Genomic DNA, 20,276 nt, shown 5'->3' on the forward strand with positions numbered 1-20,276 from the left:
TCTGCGCGCGGCGGCAGCCCCACGTGCGGGCGGCCGGGACGCCCCCTCCCCCTGCACACGTGCGGGCCGCTGCCCCCTCCCGGCGCCGCCGAGCCAGCGCCGGGACTCCCGGCTCCAGCACCGCGAGGCGGCGCGCCGATCGCCCAGGGCCGCCAAGGGGCGGGGCCGCCGCCCGCATTGTTCCTCCCCGAGCGGCGGGCCCTCCCCTTCCCCCAGCCCCGGGCGGGGCGCGGGGCCGCCGAAGCCGCGGAACGTGGGCTCGCGCCCCGCCTTTGTCTCCCGGGCGCGAGCCGCCGCAGCCCCGCGCCCGCCGGTCGCTGCCAGAGCCGCTTTGTGCCTTGGCGCGGGGGACGGGGACGCGGGGCGCGGAGCCGGCGGGCGCAGCCTCAGCATGGACGTGACGGTCTCGGAGCTCATGGAGCTCTTCCTGCAGAGCCCGCTGGTGACCTGGGTGAGTGTGCCTGGCTCCCCGCCCCATTGTTGGGGCGCCGGCTCCTCTCCCGCCCGCTGGCGATCGCAGTTAAACCCGACCCAGCCGGTGACCCGGGTAGCCCCTAGACCCAGAGGACTCATCAAGTGCCCTCCGCCCCCCACCCCCCACCCCCAGCCAGGGTCGGGGTCAGTGTCCCAGGGTCTGGGGTTATTTCCAACTCTGGAGACGGCGCGCCGGGTGCAGGACCCCGCCTCGCTCTCGGCCGGGCAGGGGTGCTGAGCGGGTACACCTGTTCCCGCCAGGGCGTTGGGCCGGCGGCCCTGGAGCGACAGGGTCCTAGTGGTTACCCTGGGCGCATGGCTTGACCGCTTGAAAAAAGGACCCACTCCCCTAAGATGTCCTCGTGTAGTTTCTGAACCCCTGAGACCAGCGGGTGGAGGGCAGTGGAGATTAGGGGGTTTCGAGTAAGAACGTGTACAGGCTAGGGTGGGCGCTGTGATTTCCAATAGATCTGAGACGTGAGAAATTTATTTAAAAGTACCCTTTATTTTATTTTCTTTCCGCTCTGAGACGCCGCAAAAAAGTGGCGAGGAAGTTTTCTTTCTGCTGTCTCGCTTCTGTTGCCTGGCACGGGGAGGGGGATCGAGGCCCGGGAGAAGGGTGCTGTGGAAGGGTGGGTGGCCTTGGGTGACTCCCTTCTGCCCCCAGGGGCTCTGCCCGCCTGGAGAGCTTTAGACTGAGCGCGTGGGGGTGACTTTTACTGCCTTACTCTCCGCGTTCCCCTCCCCGCAGGTGAAAACTTTTGGGCCATTCGGAAGCGGCAACCAGGACAACCTGACCATGTACATGGATTTAGCGGATGGCATCTTTCTGAACCAAATCATGTTGCAAATGTGAGTTACCTTCCGGGAGGAAGGAAGGAATGATGCCTGGGAAAGTCGAATTTAAGGTTGTAGAAATGGAATGTGAGGTTGCAGTGTTCTCTGCATGTGGGCCCACTGGTATTTCGGTATTAATGGTGTCTTTTCCTGGTTTGTTGGGTGTGAAGAACTCCAGGACAAAGGTTTGGTCAGACGTTTGGTGAAAGGAATTTGAAATTGAGTGACTGTCATCCACATGTTGCAGCTGACTTCAAACTCAGGGACTTAAGTGTTGTTTGACAATTACATGGAAAAAAAAGGAAAACAAACAACCTTTCTTTTGGGGGGCAAGGAGCTATAACGGAGAGTGTCTGGTTACAGGAAGTGTCGGGTGGGACCAGAGCATCCGCGAGTGACTATAAAGTTTCATTCGAGGTCAGGACGCCTGTGTTTCTGCCTCCCTTTCATCTTGTGTTCCCAGTTGCCCCAGAGCAAGTGCAGTTGGTTAAGGTTCCTTCTTATAAACTGGATTGAAAAGTCACTGTGTTGGGAGAGGCCTGGGGAGCCAGAATGCTTTGGTGCTGTTTGTCTTGAGGCGTGGGTTTAAACGGAGTTTTGGTGGAGGTTACACCTGCTAGCGTGTTTGACCGCAACCTTTCCTGTTGCTGCATTCTGCAGCGCCTGTCTGATTGACAGCCTGCCACAAGTAGGTGTTGGCTCCTGCCATTGCGTTCTGTTTTTAACTCAGAAAGTGCAGGGAACATATTGGAACGGAGTGTCTGTATGACTCACAGGCACTTGGAGCAAATGTTCTCTGTGGATCAGGCCCTTGTGCTCATCTACTCACCTGCAACTAAGCAAGTTGTCATCTTGAGCCAGGAACTTATTAGCTGATGAGAATCAGCTGCATTTGTAGCCCCTGTGGGAGGAGGAGCGGTTAGCTTTGGTATATTCTGAAAGAGGTTTAAAAAGATCTACCTACAAAGATCTATTTTAAACAATTTCCTGAGGTCATTGCTCCTGTGGCATAATAAGTTACTTGATGTCATGCTGTGGCAGAGACATCTCAGTCTTAATGTTTTTTACCAATGTTACCTGTCTTGAGTTTGATTGGATTCTAAAATGATGAATCTCTTGTCAGCTTGGCAGTACTTCTTGGTTCACAAGAAGGAGTTTTCCTGGGGTTGTCTCATGGCATCTATTTCCCCTCTTCATCCTGTTAGACCCCCCAAAATTGCTGGATTCCAATTGGTGCAACAACCAGTGAAATTTCAACCTGTCCTGTTTAATTAAAAAAACCAGCAGTATCCCCGGCTTTTTCATTCAGGGTTTTACACCCAGGCGAGGGGGAGAACAAAAGCCCTGGGACTGTTTCTTTTTCTTCCCTGACCTTTGGAATTCCTGAAGCGTTTACCACTTGCTTGTAAATCAGGAAAGCCTGTTGGACCATTCCTTTGAGAAATGCCAGCTCATCACTTGTTCACACTTGGCCCCGAAGCTAAATGCAGTTTGAAGGGCTTCTCCCTTCCCCTTGACAATTTTCAGTGTTCCTTTCTCCCCTGTGATGTGCCACGGTAATGGTCCTGCAAGTGAGAACTGATATGTTTGCAGCTTCTCAGGCCTCAAGCAATGGTTCTGGGTCCTCTGGCTAGAGTTAGGCACCAAGAAAGAGAACAGTGGGGAAGCTGAGTGGCTTTCTAGAAGGACATAAGGAGGGAGAGGTGCCACTTGCATGCGGTTTACTGAGTGGGTGATCGAAATAATCCTGCTCCAGGTGACAAATCAGCATTGTTTGCTCTTGGAAGTAGGTAGGTGTTGATCTGAAAGGGGGCACAAGGGAACTTCTTTTCTCTAATATTTATTTATTTATTTATTTGGCTGGCTTGTCCAGGTCTTGGTTGTGGCATGTGAGATCTAGTTCCCTGACCCTGGGGTCAAACCCGAGCCCCCTGCATTGGGAGCATGGAGTCTTAGCCACTGGACCACCAGGGAGGTCCATAGGGGAACTTCTAAGGGTGGTAGAAATGGTCCATGTATTGACTGGAGTATATTTCAGTTTTCAAAACTCATCAAGCTGTAACTTAAGATACGTGCATTTCACCCTGTGTAAAAAGGACCTCAATTTAAAAAGAAAGTTTCAGCCCTAGTGTCAAAAGCCTGTGTAACCTGCTTGTTCTCATGCAAGCCCTGTGCTGCTGGGCACATCACTACCATGTCCATTTCCTCATCTGTAAAATGGGCAGGAAAGTACCTCCCTTAAGAGATGGTTGTGAAGATGAAATGAGTGATGTATTAGCAGTTAACACAGTGCCTGCCACTTAGTAAGTGTTGGTATCAGTTATGTAGTTATGTCTCCCTTCTTAATCCAGAAAGGATTTGCGTCACTGCTTGAAAGTTCTTTTTTTTTTTTTTCAGTCTACTTTCCCCCTATGTTCTTAGTCGCTTAATAATTCTTAAGTCTTAGCCCTCTCCTCATGAAACAGAGGGCAAAACTGGACTCTGGGACCCACATCCTAGCCCCACATCTAACACTGTACTTGAGCCAAGCCTGTTTTCACTTCTGCCGAGTGTCAGGCTAACTAGCGGGTAAGCGATAAGGCTGTGCTGCCTTATATCCCATGCTGGTAGCCCCTACTGTGTGCAGTTCGCCTATTTTGATAAATTCTCTCCGGGTTGGTAGGAGCTGAGAAGATGGCAGAGAGCAGTGTGCTAATGTGTTGCCAGAGCTCAGACAAGAGGGGTGTTACCTAACACTTGAGAGCCATATGGAGGCTGGCTGGGGGTCACGTGGCTGCACCTGGGCATTGTCTCCGGCAACTGAAGAAGGCTGGAATGGTAGTCTCTTGGCCAGGCCTCTCGGTGACATCAGTGCCTGAAAGCAGGAAAGCCCTGTGGGCTCAGCTTTCAGGGGAGGCCCAGGTCCAGGAGAATTCCTGAATGAAGTGAGGCATTGAGTGGTGTGGATGGAGCGGCTTGGAAAACTTGCTGAATAGCTCCTCTGTGCATGCACTTTCCCTGGGTACCTACTGGTCCCCAAGGGGAAAACAGGATGTCTAATTCACTTAGGACATGCTTTTCACAGTCTCATAGGAAAATTAAGAGGGACTTCCCTGGTGGTCCAGTGGTTGAGACTTTGCCTTCTAATGCAGGGAGTACAGGTTCGATTCTTGGTCAGGGAGCTGAGATCCCACACGTCTTATAGCTAAAAAGCCAAAACATAAAACAGATGCAATACTGTAACAGATTCAATAAAGACTTTAAAGTGAAAGTCGCTCAGTCCTGTCCGACTCTTTACGACCCCATGGACTATACAGTCCATGGAATTCTCCAGGCCAGAATACTGGAATGGGTACCCTTTTGCTTCTCCAGGGGATCTTCCCAACCCAGGTCTCCCACATTGGAGGCAGATTCTTTATCAGCTGAGTCACAGGGGAAGCCCAACAGTACTGGAGTGATGCCGGGGATCTCCCTGATCCAGGAATCGAACCAGGGTCTCCTGCATTGCAGGCAGGTTTTTTTTTACCAACTGAGCTATCAGGGACGCCCGAAAGAAAATACTCAAAAAAAAAAAAAAAAGAAAGAAAAAAAGAGAGCTCTGACTCTAGCATCAGGCAGACAAATTCAAATCTTCCCTCTGCTATACTGGTTCTGTTACGTTGGGCAAATTACTTAAACTGTCTAAGCCTCAATTTCCTGATCTGTAATAAGCAGGATGGTATTTTATAGATTTGGGGAAGATTAAATATGATTATGCATGTATAGGAAATGCCCAACAAATGTGAATCATGTCAGTCATCATTATTGTTAGTGAGGCCTGAAGCTGACTTTGTGTGTGTGGACACATGCATGTGCTGGTGTGCATCTGTCCACATGAGAGTGGACACCTGCGTTGATGCAGTGGCTGTTGAGTGCAGTTGGAAACTGGAACTAAAAGCTTGTAGCTGGGCAAGGCCTATGTTAAATCCAATACTATTTGGTTTGTTCAGACTCCTTTCTAACCCCTTGTGCTAGCTGCAGAATTACAAATAATATATTCATTATTCAGAAGTTGGAAATATCCGCAGGCCAATGGAAGAGTCTCTTAAGCTTCTAAAAAGCATTTGGAGTATTGTATATTAGTGCATATATATGGAATCTAGAAAAATGGTTCTGATGACCCTCTATGTGGGGCAGCAATAGAGACACAGACATAGGTAACGGACTTGTGGACACAGCGGGAGCCGGGTGGGGCGGGGAGGAGAGAGTGCGTGCGATGAATTGAGAGAGCAGCATTGAAACATACACATTACCTTATGTAAGGGAAGGAAAGGTTGGGGCGAATTGAGAGTGTAGCATTGACACACATACATTACCATATGTAAAACAGATAGCCAGTGGGAATTTGCTGTAGGACTCAGGGAGCTCAGCTTGGTGCTCTGGGACAACCTAGAGGGGTGGGGTGGGATGGGAGGTGGGAGGGAGGTTCATGAGGGAGGGGATATAGGCATACCTACGGCTGATTCATGTTGCTGTATGGCAGAAACCAACACAACATTGTAAAGCAATTATCCTCCAATTAAAAATAAGTAAATCTTTTAAAAACTGCTTTTCTCAGGAGAAAAGAAAAATGAAAAGCATTTGAAGGATAAGTTTTTTCTTAGAATGCCAGAAGAGGAGTTATGTTCCCATTTTGCAGATGTTAAAGCTGAGGATAAAGGGGCAGATACTTGTTAGTTGAATGAGTTTGTGTTGGTGCTAAAGTCTTGGGGCAAAAAGAATTTTTACTCGTGAACTTAAGTGATATTCTTTCATGGTTGCAGGATGTGACACTCTTCATGGGGCCTTGATTCTGTAAAAGTTCAATGAAAAAATCCATGTTCGTTGTAGGAAGGTAGGAACATATAGATGCAAGTACAACCTCAGGGGCTGCAGCCCGCCAGCCTCCTCTGCCCGTGGGGCTACTGGAGTGGGTTGCCATTTCCTCCTCCTGGAGGAACATATAGATGAGCAGAACAAACATTGCCTATAATTTTACCATGTCAAGGTTGCTGCTGCTAAGTCGCGTCAGTCGTGTCCGACTCTGTGCAACCCCATAGACGGGAGCCCACCAGGCTCCACCGTCCCCAAGATTCTCCAGGCAAGAACACTGGAGTGAGTTGCCATTTCCTTCTCCAATGCGTGAAAGTGAAAAGTGAAAGTGAAGTCGCTCAGTCGTGACTACTCGCAGTGACCCCATGGACTATAGCTTATCAGGCTCCTCCGTCCATGGGATTTTCCAGGCAAGAGTGCTGGAGTGGGGTGCCATTGCCTGCTCTGACCATGTCAAGGTAGTAGTATTAATATTCTGGTGTCTTCCAGATGTCATCTGTGGTATATACATACATCTTCCTAATGTATTTTTATACAAAGTTGGGCTTAACCTTTTTTTAAATCTATGATAGATTATCATTATCTCTATCATCTGTATCAAACATAATTTCTACTTTATTTTTAAAATATTTGGCCACACCACGTGGCATGTGGGATCCTGGTTCCCCGACCAGGGATTGAACCTGTGCACCCTGCATTGGAAGCATGGAGTCCTAACCACTGGACTGCCAGGGAAGTCCCCAAACATGGTTTCTTGGTTCAGGTTTTTTTTTTTTTTTTTCCTGGATTCAATTTTAAATTTAGGAGTCATTGGAATATGATGAAAAGTTCAGGGCTGACCTTTTCTCAAAGGAGGGAGGCAAGGTTACTATAAGTATAAATTATAGTTCTCTTTGAAATTTTAGGGAGAGTGATTTTTTTTTTTTTTTAAAACAAGAAAGCCCTCAGGGCCCTGCACTTTGGCCTTGTTTGTCTCCGAGTTTGGAGGAGCTCCTAGACACTTCCTTGCTGCCATGTCTCTCTCCTGTCGTCTGCACCCCACACATCCCGGCGGGGGACTGGCAGCCTTTTCTGTTCTAGAACTGTCATGTAAAGAAGATCCTTGTTGCTTTTGATGGCTTTCAGTCTTGCAGTAGTTCTATGATCTTCCTGGGATCAAGAACCACGTTGGCCAGTACAGCCCTGGCCTTCCTAGAACGGTAGGGTTTTAGGGCCGGAAGGGCCCTGTGGTCACCTAGCAGATGAGCCCAGCGGGGCCTAGAGAACTTTGGCCCATCCTGGGCCCCATTTCCAGACCAGAGTCAGTGGCTTCTGACCCATTTCCTGCTCTAGGACGGGAGGGGGTTATGCAATGCTGGGCCAAGTGGGGATAGGCCTTCCTTAACCAGAGTTGACTGCTGTTCGATTTATTTCCTTAATCTCTCTTTACCTTGAGAGCCATAGTTAAAGGAAGGAGTGCTAATATAATGACCATGATAATTAGTCTAATTATTCATGTACTAAACGTGAGCACTTTTGGAATGTTGTTTCCATTAGCTGTTGCTTCCTAGAACTGGAGGTTAATGAGAGTGGAGATGGTCAGAGGCTTCTCCGTCACCTGATGGCTTTCCAGGCCCAGACCTTGGGTGTGTGCTTCGCCTTTGTTCGTGCAATGAACATCCGAGTGTCTGCTAAGGTCCTCTGGCTCCTGGTACTCTTCAGGTGGTCTGACTTAATGGAAACTGGGACCTGCATCTTCTCTAAGTTCTGTTTTTTAAAAATATGTATTTATTAATGGTGCTGGGTCTTAGTTGTGATGCGTAGGCTTCTCATTGTAGTAGCTTCTCTTGTTTCAGCTCCTGGGCCCCAAGGCACAGGCTCAGTAGTTGTGGCACATGGGTTTAATTGCCCTGCGGCATGTGGGATCTTCCCTAGGGATCAAACCTGTGTCTCCTGCACTGACAGGCGGGTTCTTTACCGCTGAGCCACCTGGGAAGCCCTAAGTTCTGTTGTAAGAAGCACATTCCTCACTTTATGAAATTGCCTCTCATCTCTTCAGGTCTCTACAGTAAAAGGAGGAGAATTGCACCCTTAAGATCAATTATTTTGTCATGCTAGGTACACTTCTGTAGCTAAAATGCCTTTGTAGTTTAAATTCTGAATGCCTCCTCTATGGCTAAAATTAATTTCCACACAACTGTTAACCTTTATTTTCTCAGTAATGAATGGCTCCAGAAGAGACATGTAAATGGCTTGGCAGGACTCTATACTGTGTGGGGACAGTAAGAAACGTTGTCCCAGGAAAAAAGTTGGGACAGTTGAAAAGAGGTCTTCTGGTTGCCCCAACGTGCTCATATGACTGTTTTAGGGGAGGCAGGATGATTGAATAAAATCCATGGCTGATTATGGCAGCGTGATTCATAAAGGGGTTTGCACACACGCAGTACAGTGTCGGGACTCATAGTGTTTATATCAAATATTTACTTAATGGTTGAATTTTAAACAGCTTGTGTTATTAAGAAATTATGCCTGCAGTGATATTTGAAATAATTTTGGTTTGTAGATTTTTTTTCTATTGGTTAATCTTGTATAAATTATTGGCTTTGAAAGAGCCAAATGGCATTGAGATTGATTTGCTTTACTCCCCCAAATTCTCCTTCCTGTGCTCACACTATCATCATCGAGGGGCATGGGTACCAAGGAAGGAGGAAGAGACCTGTTTCTCTTCCATCACACCAGCCCCCAGGAGGCTCAGCACCCTCATCACAGGGCTCAGATGACAGATGAAACCATGAACACAGCCCTCATTTGAATGAGACATCCTTCGTGGTGTCTTGGGACGGTCGAATGGGCGGGAGGACTATATTAGGAAAAGAAAGCAGTGTGTGGTACATGGGGGGCGGGGGGAGCGAAAATCCATTCTTGTCGAGTCTGTTCTCCAAATAGGAAACATCGTTAACGCTGAGAATTTTCGAGAAATGTCCTGTATGTACATGAGTGATATTATAAATCACTTGATTCAGATTTTTAATTTCATCACAACCAGACCTGCCTTTTGCCTGAGTTTGGAAAAGAAATGACGCTTTGGGGATTTCCCACATCAATTATCTGTGTCTCTTAGCATTTCTTGTAGGGTGTGGCATATACAACATAGTGTCATAGACTCACGGTGGCGGTTTTTTGAGCCAGAAGTGCCTGCCTGGAATGTAAATCACAGGCATGAACATTCAGGGACACACACAGGAGACCCATGTGAAGTGGAATATTGATGATTTGACTGACTTTTATGAAGTCAGAAAATGTACCATTTTCTCCCCTTTCTTGATATTTCACATAGTTTGCTTTGTTTGGCTTTTAGCTTTTAATCCTTTTTTATCTTTTATTTAATAAATTAGCTCTCTCGATTTTTTAACAATATTTGTTTATTTCTGGTTGCGCTGGACCTCTGTTGCTGCACGCGGCCTTTCTCTGGTTGCAGTGAGCAGGCGGTGCCCTCCATTGGGGTGCACAGGCTTCTCACGTGTTGACTTTTGCTGCAGAGCTCTGGGCTCTAGGTGCATGGCTTCAGGAGCTGGGGCACGGGTGCTTTAGTTGCCTGCGGCACGTGGAATCTTCCCGCAACGGGGATCGAACCCTTGTCCCCTGCATTGACAGGCAGACTCCTATCCACTGTACCACCAGGGAAGTCCTGTTCTCTTTAATCTTGAAATATATTTTGGGGTAGGTTATTGGTGGCTCAGTGGTTAAAAAAAAAAAAAAAAAAGAAACCCACCTGCCAGTGCTGGGAGACACGAGTTCAATCCCTGGGTTGGGAAGATCCCCTAGAGAAGGAAATGGCAACCTGCTCCAGTATTCTTGCCTGGGAAATCCCATGATCAGAGGGGCGTGCCAGGCTATACAGTCTCAGAAGAGTTGGACACGACTTGGAGACTGAGCAACAGAAGCTGGCTTTTATACAGGGTCACTTTGGGGTCTGCATTGACACTCGGTCGTTTATGGCTGCCGCCAGCAGTGGGGACAACAATAATATTGATTAAGGGCAGGTGGTGGGCTTGGTGCTTGGGGAGGGGGAACAGAAAGTGATGTGTCTCCCCCTGAGGGTTCCAGGGCTTGGCGGTAGCAGACTTAGGATTTGACCTGAGCCACGCTCGCCACAGCTGCATAGTGACCTAGGCTTGGAGAGGGCTCAGCACTTGGGGGTAGAATGGGGTGTGGCAGGGGCTGGGAGGTGCAGTTTCCATTCTCATCATTTTTTACCCCCCCCCCACTAGAGATCCCAGGCCAACAAATCAGCGCATCAACAAGCACGTCAACAACGATGTGAACCTTCGCATTCAGAACTTGACCATCTTGGTGAGAAACATCAAGACCTATTACCAGGTAAGGCGATCCTCCCCCCTCTCACCCCCCCAGAGTCCTGCTGTGCATCAGCAATACCTTCATTCGAACGGTTTCCCCACAGGAAGCCGGGAGGAAGTGGTGGCCAGGCAGCTAGCTGCCTGTTGACACTTGGCGTGTTTGCACACGCATCTTTTCTCTGGCATTGTGAGAAGGGTCAGAGGTGGGATCGCTTTACTCTGCCCAGGGAACGTCCTTTGAGCTGTGTGCACCGCAGCGTGCCTGGTGCTGGGAGGGCCCCGGAGACGAGCCTTGGCCCGCAGCCCCAGCTCACAGTCGTGGGGCCCCTGGCTGGTGAGGGCTCTGGGAGGGGCACCCTGCACGGTTATCACCCACAGCTTTTCAAGTCTGTACAGGAGCGATTCAAGGGGTTGAGGGAGAGAAGGGACCACAGAAGGGTTGTGTTTGGGCCAAATATGAAATCAACCAGCCCCGAGCTGGCAGACAGGAGCGCCAGGGTTCAGGATTGGGGTGTCTGCCTAACATTCTGAGATATGGAAATGCTCCCCATATCTCAGCTTACTGGTGGGTGGGTCAGATAAGAGGGCCCGAAGCGGGAAGGGCTGTGAAACCCCCATCCCAGCCTTGGGCCAGCTGGGCAAGGATCTTTGATGTTCATGATCTTTATATGGAGGCATTGATGGGAAGTAGATTTAAAGTATGCACTTTGGAGCCTGGGCTTGTCAAACTTAGCCATGAAACTTTTTAGCCCCATGTGAATTTTCTTGAGCCCCCAGGGGAAGCCCTGGCAACTCTGAGTGACTTGGGGGCTTGAATGCCCTCTGCTCAGCCCCCTCCTTGCCCTCCAGGGCATCTCTGGGGGGCTTCCCAGGACCCTAGGGGGCATAGTTTGAGAATCACTGCTCAAGAGCCCGTCCCTTCCGGATTCGTGCTAGGGTTTCTGGGAGCCCTCTGCCTCCGAGACCTCTCCTAGCCCTCAGCTTCCTGGGCTGTAACTTCGTCTCGGTTCTGGGGCTTGGGAGCATCTTCAGAGCCATGAGGTCCCTGTCGCCATGAGGAAGCCCTCCGGCCAGCTGTGGCTTCCCTCTCTGCCCTCGTGCAGCCATGGGGGTTCTGAGGTCACTGGGGTCGCTGGACAGGCGGCCGGATGGAGTTTGCGCCGTGGCGTCGGGCCGTGTGCTTGTCTGCTTCCTGCAGAGGGCTGTAGGTGCTGCTGTTTGAGGAAAGATGGGTGAAGGAGGGAGTGGACATGTCATGGGTTTTCTGAGATGACAGTTTCCATTTTCCTCCCTCTGGGGTTGGGGTGCTGGATGCCTTTGCTTTATGGCTAATTCAGCCAGCCCCCTGTGCTCATTCCAGGGTCCATTGGAAGCCCAGCACCGTGGGCACTCTGAGCAGCCTTTGGGCGGCTGAGCAGCAGGTCCATGCTTTTAGTAACAGATGCCAGTTGTGCTGAGGAAGGGCTGGGGGGAGCCCTGCGCGAGCTGGATCTGGGGGCTGGCAGGGGTTTGTTTCCTCGCTAGGAGAGCCACGCCCAGGGCCAGGCATGCTGCCAGCAAACGGGTCTCAGCTAGTGCTTCCCACATGACAGCCACGTTCTGCAGAACCTGCTGCTGCCCATGAACTTGGGCCTGGAGCAGGCTGTCTGGTGGCCATACTGGCTGTCGGGCAGTAGATGTAAGAGATGTGGATTCGATCCCTAGGTCGGGAAGATCCCCTGGAGAAGGGCATGGCAACCTACTCCAGTACTCTTGCCTGGAGAATCCCATGGACAGAGGAGCCTGGCGAGCTACAGTCCATAGGGTCGCACAGAGTCAGACACGACTGCAGTGACTTAGCACTCACCCAGTGCTTTTGATGATGTGTGCAAGCGCCAGGGGAAGTGGATGGTCGTAACAGTTGGAGACGAGATCCCCAGCTCTGGACAGGTGTGTCTCCTGCCCCAGGTGTGGCTGGAAGGTGGTAGCCCTCCCTGATGGCTGTGGTGAAGGGTTGGGATGGAGGTGAGATTTCTGGGTCTGTGTGGAGCTTGAGGAGCTCGGGCGCTTACTGCGGCTGCTTGGCCTGGCAGGTGCTGCTCTCTGGGCTTGTCGGCCCAGGGGCACACATGCCTGGGGTGCCCGCCAGCTCTGACAGTCCAGTCTGGGTTGGCCAAAGGGCTTGAGACCCTCTCCAGTACTTGGAGGCAGTTCACTGCTCTTGGGGTCACTCAGCCGAGTTCTAGAAGAGGGGCAGCAGTCTCTGGAAGGAGACGATCGCTAGTCCGTTCTCAGGGCCCCGAAGGACTTACAGGTGGAAAAGAAGAACCCTGCATCCTTGTTCTGTTTCTGAGCTCTTAGCTCTTGGAGGGCAGGGCTGGTGTGCATGGACAGCCTCAACCCCAGCCCGGAACAGTGTTTGCTGAAAGTGCTTGCTGAAGGCCGTGAGCCGTCCCTGCCCCTCGGACAGCCCCGCGCACTTGGAGGAAGCTGGCAGGACCCTGCCCTTTTGCACTGACACAGCTTAGGTGTGGGCAGTGTTCTGTTGTTTTTTCCTTCCAAGTTACTGTAAAATAAAGCTTAGTTCTGGTTATGTAAGTCTTATGTGTTCTTTATAAACAACCCCTTGGAAAACAAGTCGCAAGAAGAAAAGAACCGCTCAGAACCCCAGCACCCAGAGACAATCACTATTAACATTTTTAGTGCTTCCTTCCAGTTTTTGCATGAATAGTTTTTGTGTTTTATTCCATGGTAGTCATGCCTTATATACAATTGCATATCCTGCCTTTTTCCCCCTCCCACCTGACAATTGTAGCATAAACATAATCGGTTATTATTGTCAAATGACATTCAAGAAAGTTTTCCAAAAGAAGTATTGCCCAGCGTCCCCTTTGGAGAGAGGCCCTGCAGATTGTGAGGGCTTGAGGTGATGTGAGACCAGTGAGGTTCTTACTCTGGCCAGGGTGGCTGGGGAGGGTGGGAGGTCCCCATTCCGGGATGGGGACTTCCTCTTGCCATGGCTTTTCAGTAGACGCGGCGAGGTCACCAAATCCAGCCCCGGGTCTTGTTTGCCCAGCGGTGATTGTCCCCTTTTCTGAGCCGCATGGGGCAGGGAGAGTCAGGAGGGACGGGGCCGCTTGTCAATAGCATGGGCTTCTTTCACAAGGAAACTCAAGTTTTGTTCCCGAAAACCTGCAGAGACAAAAAAAAGTCTTTGACCTTCTTTTGGCGCAGAGGACAGACAGTGAGTGAGAACCAGCGTGGCCCGGTTCAGTCTGACCTCCGGTGTCTTGGGCCTCCCTCTGACCTGCTGCTCTGACTCTTCTGGGGTTGGCACCTGGAATCTGCATTTTCAGAAGTTCCCAGGCTGTTTTAAGTCTTATCATCCTTCCAACAGGAGGGGCAGTCCGTGGGCCAGAGAGGTGGTCCTCACAGTGTGGTCCCAGACCAGCAGCATTCCTGTCACCTGGGAACTTACAGGTGCAGGTCAGGCCTCTTCCCCGGACCTTCTGTGGAGGTGTGGCGATTCTGATGCATGCTCGTGGGAACCTAGTGGTTTAGAGCCTTTCTAGGGATGTCAGGGAGAGGCCCCGTCAGCCAGGCCTCCGGGGCAGAGAGAGCTCAGTGAGAACTCGGTGACTCCTGTCCATCACATAAAACAGAGGCACGTCTCGTCTGCCCCAGGACAGGTGGAGGAGAGGCTGCAATGATGAGAAGGTGACCAGGGGGAACGGGTGTCATTGAGGGGGTTGCTAGCAAGCCAGAGTTGGACAAGCCCTTGGGGACAGCACCTGGGTCAGTCTCTGAATTTTAAAGAAGGAGAGGCGGATCAGGATGAGCATCCACAAATGGTTCAGCTGCAGAGAGACCTGGAAGGAAGGCGGGCCTGGCTCAGATGCGTACGCTGCCTCGAGCCCCTGGGCTGGTCAGCATTGAGCCCAACCTCGTGTGTTGTTTCATTGTTTAGTTGCTAAGTCGTGTCCGACTCTTTGCCACCCCATGGACTATTGCCCACCAGGCTTCTCTGTCCATGGGATTTTCCAGGCAAGAATACTGGAGTGGGTTGCCATTTCCTTCTCCAGAGCATGACATGAGGCTTGTTTGATACACTCAATGGCCAAACTCTTTTTCATCTGAGTCCTTTTAGGTTAAAATTTGGATATATAGAATGGTTCATTTGTCTCATCCAGAGCCTTGAGTGTGGATGTCGAGTGCACGTTCATTTGATCGCAGAACCTGTAGGAAAACACGGCCAGTAGTAGGTGCAGAAATCCCTGGTGCGACAGGTGGCTGATCCGTGTTTATCCTCTGGGGGTTGTGCGTGGTATCCATGGCCCTCCCGTGCCCCGGACACCTGTGAGCCAGCTCCTTCTCACGACACCTGGGGCCTAATTGTCGTGTGAAATTTCTGAGGTTTCTTTGGCTTTCTGCAAGTGGGAAGTACTCCACACAGCGGCCCAGACGAGTTCAGCGTGTGTTGGTGGAGATGTACGACTTCACTGTTGTGTCCCGTGTGGCTGTCTATCCTGAAATGCGCACCCTCAGGTGAACGTGGGGACCCACCCACAGGGCTGACACCAAAATGGGGAATTGGCTGAGCTGCTCCGAGCACCTCCCCTCGCTGGCCGAGCCCTGGGACGTGCAGCTTTCCTGCTGTGGGCCTCCTGAGCGTTCATCTGTCCAGAAGAGGGTGGGCCCTTGTGGTTCTGAAATTCTACAGTTGCATGGGGGCCAGAGATCACTAAGATTTTAGAGTTTCAGATCACCTCGAGGAAGTTCTGTATTGCGAGTTCTTGGAACTTGGCCCTTCTGACTTCTGGTCTGTCACGTGGTTGGAAGGCCAGAACAGACCCACAATATTGGTCTTTGTCGCAGAAGCAACAGTCCCAGGTTGTAATATCTTCTGTAATCTCTTTTTTCCTTCATTGCTTTGAAAAGATTAAAAATGAAACAGTACACATGGTTTTAAGGAACACCTGTGTATCTGCTCAAAATAAATATGAACATATGTGAATATTTTTCATATTTGCTCAGACCTTTCTTCTAAGAGGTTTTTTCTGACTGAAGTCCCTGGTGTTTTTCTTCATCCAGTTATCCTTACCTGCCTCCCTGGAGGTAATTCCTGTGGTTCATTTCTCTGTGTGTGTACATATGATTTTGTGTCACATACTCAGATTAAACCTCCATATTACTGCCTGTACCTCTTGCCCACTCCCCCGTACTTTGGGGACCTGTTGGTTTTCTGTGGTATTTGTATTAGATCAGCATGGGCTGACTGCTAGAATTATCTTTAGAAATGCGCACCGTTTGAAAAAATGAAAGACTTTCATCAAAAGTAAAAATAGAAGGAAATGTATATTTGACACTGTTGGTGGGAACAAAGTGAACTCTAATTCATGTGGTCTGGAGGGTTTTTAGATAAAGTGAAGTCTCTTCAGGTAGATGTGATGTGCTTTGGTGGATAGAGACAGTGTTCAAGGGAACTTAACTCTGCTTAGGCCCTGTCTCCAGGTACCAGGGGAATCTGCTTTATGAATAATAGTGTATTGAATTTGTAAGGGAGAAATTGCTCTCTCTATTTCATTGTTGGAGTATTTGTTGTTGTTCAGTCACTCAGTTGTGTCTGGCTCTTTGTGACCCCTTGGATGGCAGCACACCAGGCTTCCCTGTCCTTCACCATCTCCTGAGCTTGCTCAAACTCATGTCCCTGGAGTCGGTAATGCCATCGAGACATCTCATCCTCTGCTGTCCCCTGTTCCTCTTGCTCTCAGTCTTCCCCAGCATCAGGGTCTTTTCCGATGAGTCATCTCTTCACATCAGGTGACCGAAGTATTGGAGCTTCAGCTTCAGCATCAGTCCTTCCAATGAGTATTCAGGACTGATTTCCTTTAGGATGGACTGACTGGATCTTCTTGCAGTCCAGGGGATTCTCAAGAGTCTTTTCCAACACCACAGTTCAAAAGCATCAGTTCCTCGGTGCTCAGCCTTCCTTACGGTCCAATGCTCACATCCATACATGACTACTGGAAAAACCTTAGCTTTGACTATATGGACCTTTGTTGGCAAAGTAATGTCTCTGCTTTTTAATAAGCTGTCTAGGTTGGTCATAGCTTTTCTTCCAGGGAGCAAGTGTCTTTTAATTTCATGGCTGCAATCACCATCTTCCGTGATTTCGGAGCTCAAGAAAAAGTCTATCACTGTTTCTGTTGTTTCCCCATCTATTTGCCATGAAGTGATGGGACCATATGCCATGATCTTAGTTTTTGAATGTTGAGTTTTAAGCCAGCTCTTTCACTCTCAATGCTTCAGAATGTTGTGTTAGTTTCTCCTGTACAAAAGTGAATCAGCTACAAGTATACGTATATCCCCTTCCTCTTGAGCCTCCCTCCCACCCACTTCCCTCTCGCCACTCATCACAGAGGTCATCTCAGAGCACCAAGCTGAGCCCTCTGCTATTCAGCAGTTTCCTATTAGCTATCTATTAGCTATCTATCTTACACATGGTCCGACTCTGTGACCCCATGGACAGGCTCCTCTATCCATGGGATTTCCCAGGCAAGAATACTGGAGTGGGTTGCCGTTTCCTCCTCCAGGGGATCGTCCCGACCCAGGGATCGAGCCTGGGTCTTCTGCATTGCAGGCAGATTCTTTCCGCTGAGCCCCAGGGAAGCCCCAGCATGTATATGTCCGTGCGTCACTCCCTCCCTTTCCTGCCCTTACCCACAGGTCTGTTCCCTACATCTGCATCTCTATTCCTGCCCTGCAAATAGGCTCATCTATACCGTTTTTCTAGATTCCACATATATGCGTTAATATACGATATTTGTTTTTCTCTTCCTGACTCATTTTACTCTGTATGACAGACTCTCTACTCTTAAAAGAGAAAGGCTGTGAGATGGGTTTTTTTTTCTTTTGCATTTTTTCTTATTGGAAGGTGGGTATTCTTGATGTAGCTTATCTCTATGTTTTGAGGAAATTAAAGGTAATATTTTTGATTATGTTTTCAGATTGCAGACTGGGAAATGCAAAGAAAATTAAATCTGCCCACTATCTTACCATCTAGGCATACCATTTTGATATTTATTCTTTCTAACTTTGTGTCTGTGCCTATGTGTGTTTCAAGGTGTGGATTGTATGAAACCTTTCTTTTCATTTACTGTGCAGTGAGCATTTCCTCATATCCTTTCCCATGTTCTTTCATAAATGCATTTTAGTGTCTACATGGCACTTCGTCATGTGGCTATACCACTCTCATTGATACTGAGTTATTTCTATCTTAGAATTATAAATAATACCTCCAGGAACAACCTTGGTCTATAAATCTTTCAGCAACTGTTTTTATGTCCTTAGGATAAATTCCTAGCATGGAATTCCCAGGTCAGAGGGCATGAATACTTTGAGGACTTTTGCTACTTATTGCCAAAATTGCCTTCTTTATGGGCCTTTTGTTTTTCTTTGCTGAATTGCCCCTTTGTGTCCTTCACCCATGAAAAATGCTGTGTTCTGTATTGCTGCTGAATGCTGAAGATTTCTGTGTCTCTGCCGTGTGAATGGAGGTCTGAGATTATTTATACCGGACATCTGGGCAAACTTCCTTGTTGGTGTGTCACTGGATGCTGGCTTGGAGTCTCCAGCAGGGCTGTGACATGGTGACCAAATGCAGTGGTGAGGCCGGGCGGTCCAGCCCCAGGCCTGGGAGGCCTTCATCAGAGGGGTCCCAAGCACCCCAGCCCCCTTTCGGAGCTGAGAGCCTTTGTCTGCCATGGACTCGACCCGGGAGATGACCGACTTCCCTGTGAATGTTTGCTCTCAGTCTAAAGTTTAAGGGAGACACTTCCAAACCATGTTGGGAAGTGAGGCTGGGGAGGGCGGTGGTCTGCGTGGGCTCCTCCTTTCCTCTTTCCTTCCTCTCCCTTCCTGTCCCCTGTTCTTTCTGGTATCGGGTGATGAAACATGGGACATGGAAACGCTGGTGGCCCAGAGAGGTGGGTGTGCCCCTCCGGGAGTCCCCCGGGGCTTGTGTCTGTTCCTCCTCCTTCTTCTTAAGGCCGATCTCCATGCCTGAGATGCTCGTGTCTAGCAGGGTGGGAGACAAGCCAGGCAAACCAGCCGCTGGAACACCCGTGCACAGGACATGGATGTCACTGGACACGGATGTCACAGGAAACAGGCAGGAGTGCTCCAGCCAGGGGAAGGCCAGTGCCCAAGGAGAGCTTTGCGAAGGGGGTGGTGCTTGGCCTGAGTCTTGAAGGATGGGCACGGAGCTAGTCTGCAGAAAATGGGGTGCATGGGGGGTGTCCTGGGGGAGCAACAGTGCTTGTAAAACCAGGAAGGCACAGAGCAGCCTGAGGGCGGAGCAAGTCACCTCTGAGTGGCTGGAGATTGGGGCTTCGGTGGGGAGTGGTGATGGGTGAGGCTCCAAAGGTAGGGAGGTTCCCAAGGGCGGTTGCCAGGCTCACGAATTTGAACTTCATCTCAGAGAGACTTGGGAGTGTTTATAGCCTTTTGAAAGAGGAAAGTTTAAAAAAAGAGAACTCTTTTGACATCCATATTGAGAGTGGGTTGGCTTCAGGAGGCAGTTGGGGAGTCAGGACAGGTCATGGAAGCCTGGACCAAAGCTGGGGCAGAGGGGAGAGGGGACAAGCCCGAGAGGCTCGGGGGGCTGTGGGCAGCAGTTGCTAGGTCCCCTGCCCGGAGGGAACAGCAGGAAGAGGATAAAATGCTTTCTCAGGCCGGGGAGAGCGGAGCCCTGCAGCAGGGTGCTGGCCCCCCGGGCTCCAGGGCAGCGGCTCTGAGTCAGCCTGTCTGGGGCTGGAAGTGGGGCGTGGGGGCTGCAAGAGGACAGCAGCTTCAGGTCCACCTGAATTCCCTTTCTCCACACCAAGCAGAAGGCATGCGCTCCTGACCAGTGGCCCTCCCTGACCTGCAGCCAGGGACAGAGCCGACAGAGCTGTGGACACCTGGTCATGGGCCACGCAGCCCCATGCCTCCCCAGAGGCAGGGTTTTGTTTTTGCAGCACATGAGACCAGCTGCCGGTTGGACTTGGTTTTCTTTTTTTCCGCTTCTGTTTTTAGAAGAAATGCTATAGAGCCGTATTGAATAGCAAGCAGGAACTTTGGGACTCAGCCCTGTGCCCCTGTCAGAAGGCTGAGAGAAGATAGCTGGATGGCTATAAGTTTGGCACTGTGCTAGGAGCTTTCAGCCTTGTCACCATGAGGACAAAACTGCTGTCCCCATTTTACAGATTAGGCAGGTGAGGCTGGTGGAGCTCAAACCCTCATGATCATTGGCTGCTTTCTTCAGTCCTGGAGGGAGGTGGCTTGCTGTGGGCAGACTAGCCATGTGTGCAGGTGGGCCAGGCTGGGAGTGCTGCTTCCCCAGGGTCTCCTGCTTGGGCTCCCCCATGTTAAGCTGACTTCACACCCACTGGGAGCCCCAAAGGAAGGGGCTGGATTGCTTCAGGCACCTTCTGAAACCAGCACTTCCGGGGTTGGGCTGTGGGTGGGACTGAGGGAGCATCTGGCCTCAGACTTCACCCTGCACCCCCACCCCTCCTCCCCCAGAGCAGCAGGAAGCAGAGAATCTGGGCTAATTGCAGAGGTTGAGGAGGGGTGAAAGGTGGGTCTGATGCAAGTAGCAGAGCTGGAATTTGGCCAGGCCGTGGAGGCTTAAGGCCACGAGGTAGGAGTGTGTGTGTGTGTGTGTGTATGAACAGATGGGTGAAGACGGTCTTTCTCTCTCTCTTTTTTTTTTTTGCTTTTTATATTGTATTAGAGTATAGCCGATTAACAATGTTGTCATAGTTTCAGTTCAGTCAC

At 50.2% G+C, this 20,276-nt stretch overlaps 1 protein-coding gene across 2 annotated transcripts in view; it reads left to right on the top strand.

Moving 5' to 3' along the window:
* The first annotated feature begins 273 nt into the window (after positions 1 to 273).
* CCDC88C (coiled-coil domain containing 88C) overlaps positions 274 to 20,276 on the top strand; it is a 145,781-nt gene continuing 125,778 nt past the window's right edge. Inside the window, exons 1-3 of one of the 2 annotated variants that reach the window (XM_040256634.1) lie at positions 274 to 451; positions 1,226 to 1,326; positions 10,392 to 10,500. In XM_040256634.1, the coding sequence (XP_040112568.1) occupies positions 392 to 451; positions 1,226 to 1,326; positions 10,392 to 10,500 (270 nt within the window). In that variant the 5' untranslated portion in view covers positions 274 to 391. The remainder of the gene's footprint in view (positions 452 to 1,225; positions 1,327 to 10,391; positions 10,501 to 20,276) is intronic. The other variant, XM_040256635.1, reaches the window with a different exon arrangement.

The sequence above is a fragment of the Oryx dammah genome, unplaced genomic scaffold (genome assembly GCF_014754425.2).
Source record: "Oryx dammah isolate SB20612 unplaced genomic scaffold, SCBI_Odam_1.1 HiC_scaffold_16, whole genome shotgun sequence".
NCBI lineage: Eukaryota > Metazoa > Chordata > Mammalia > Artiodactyla > Bovidae > Oryx > Oryx dammah.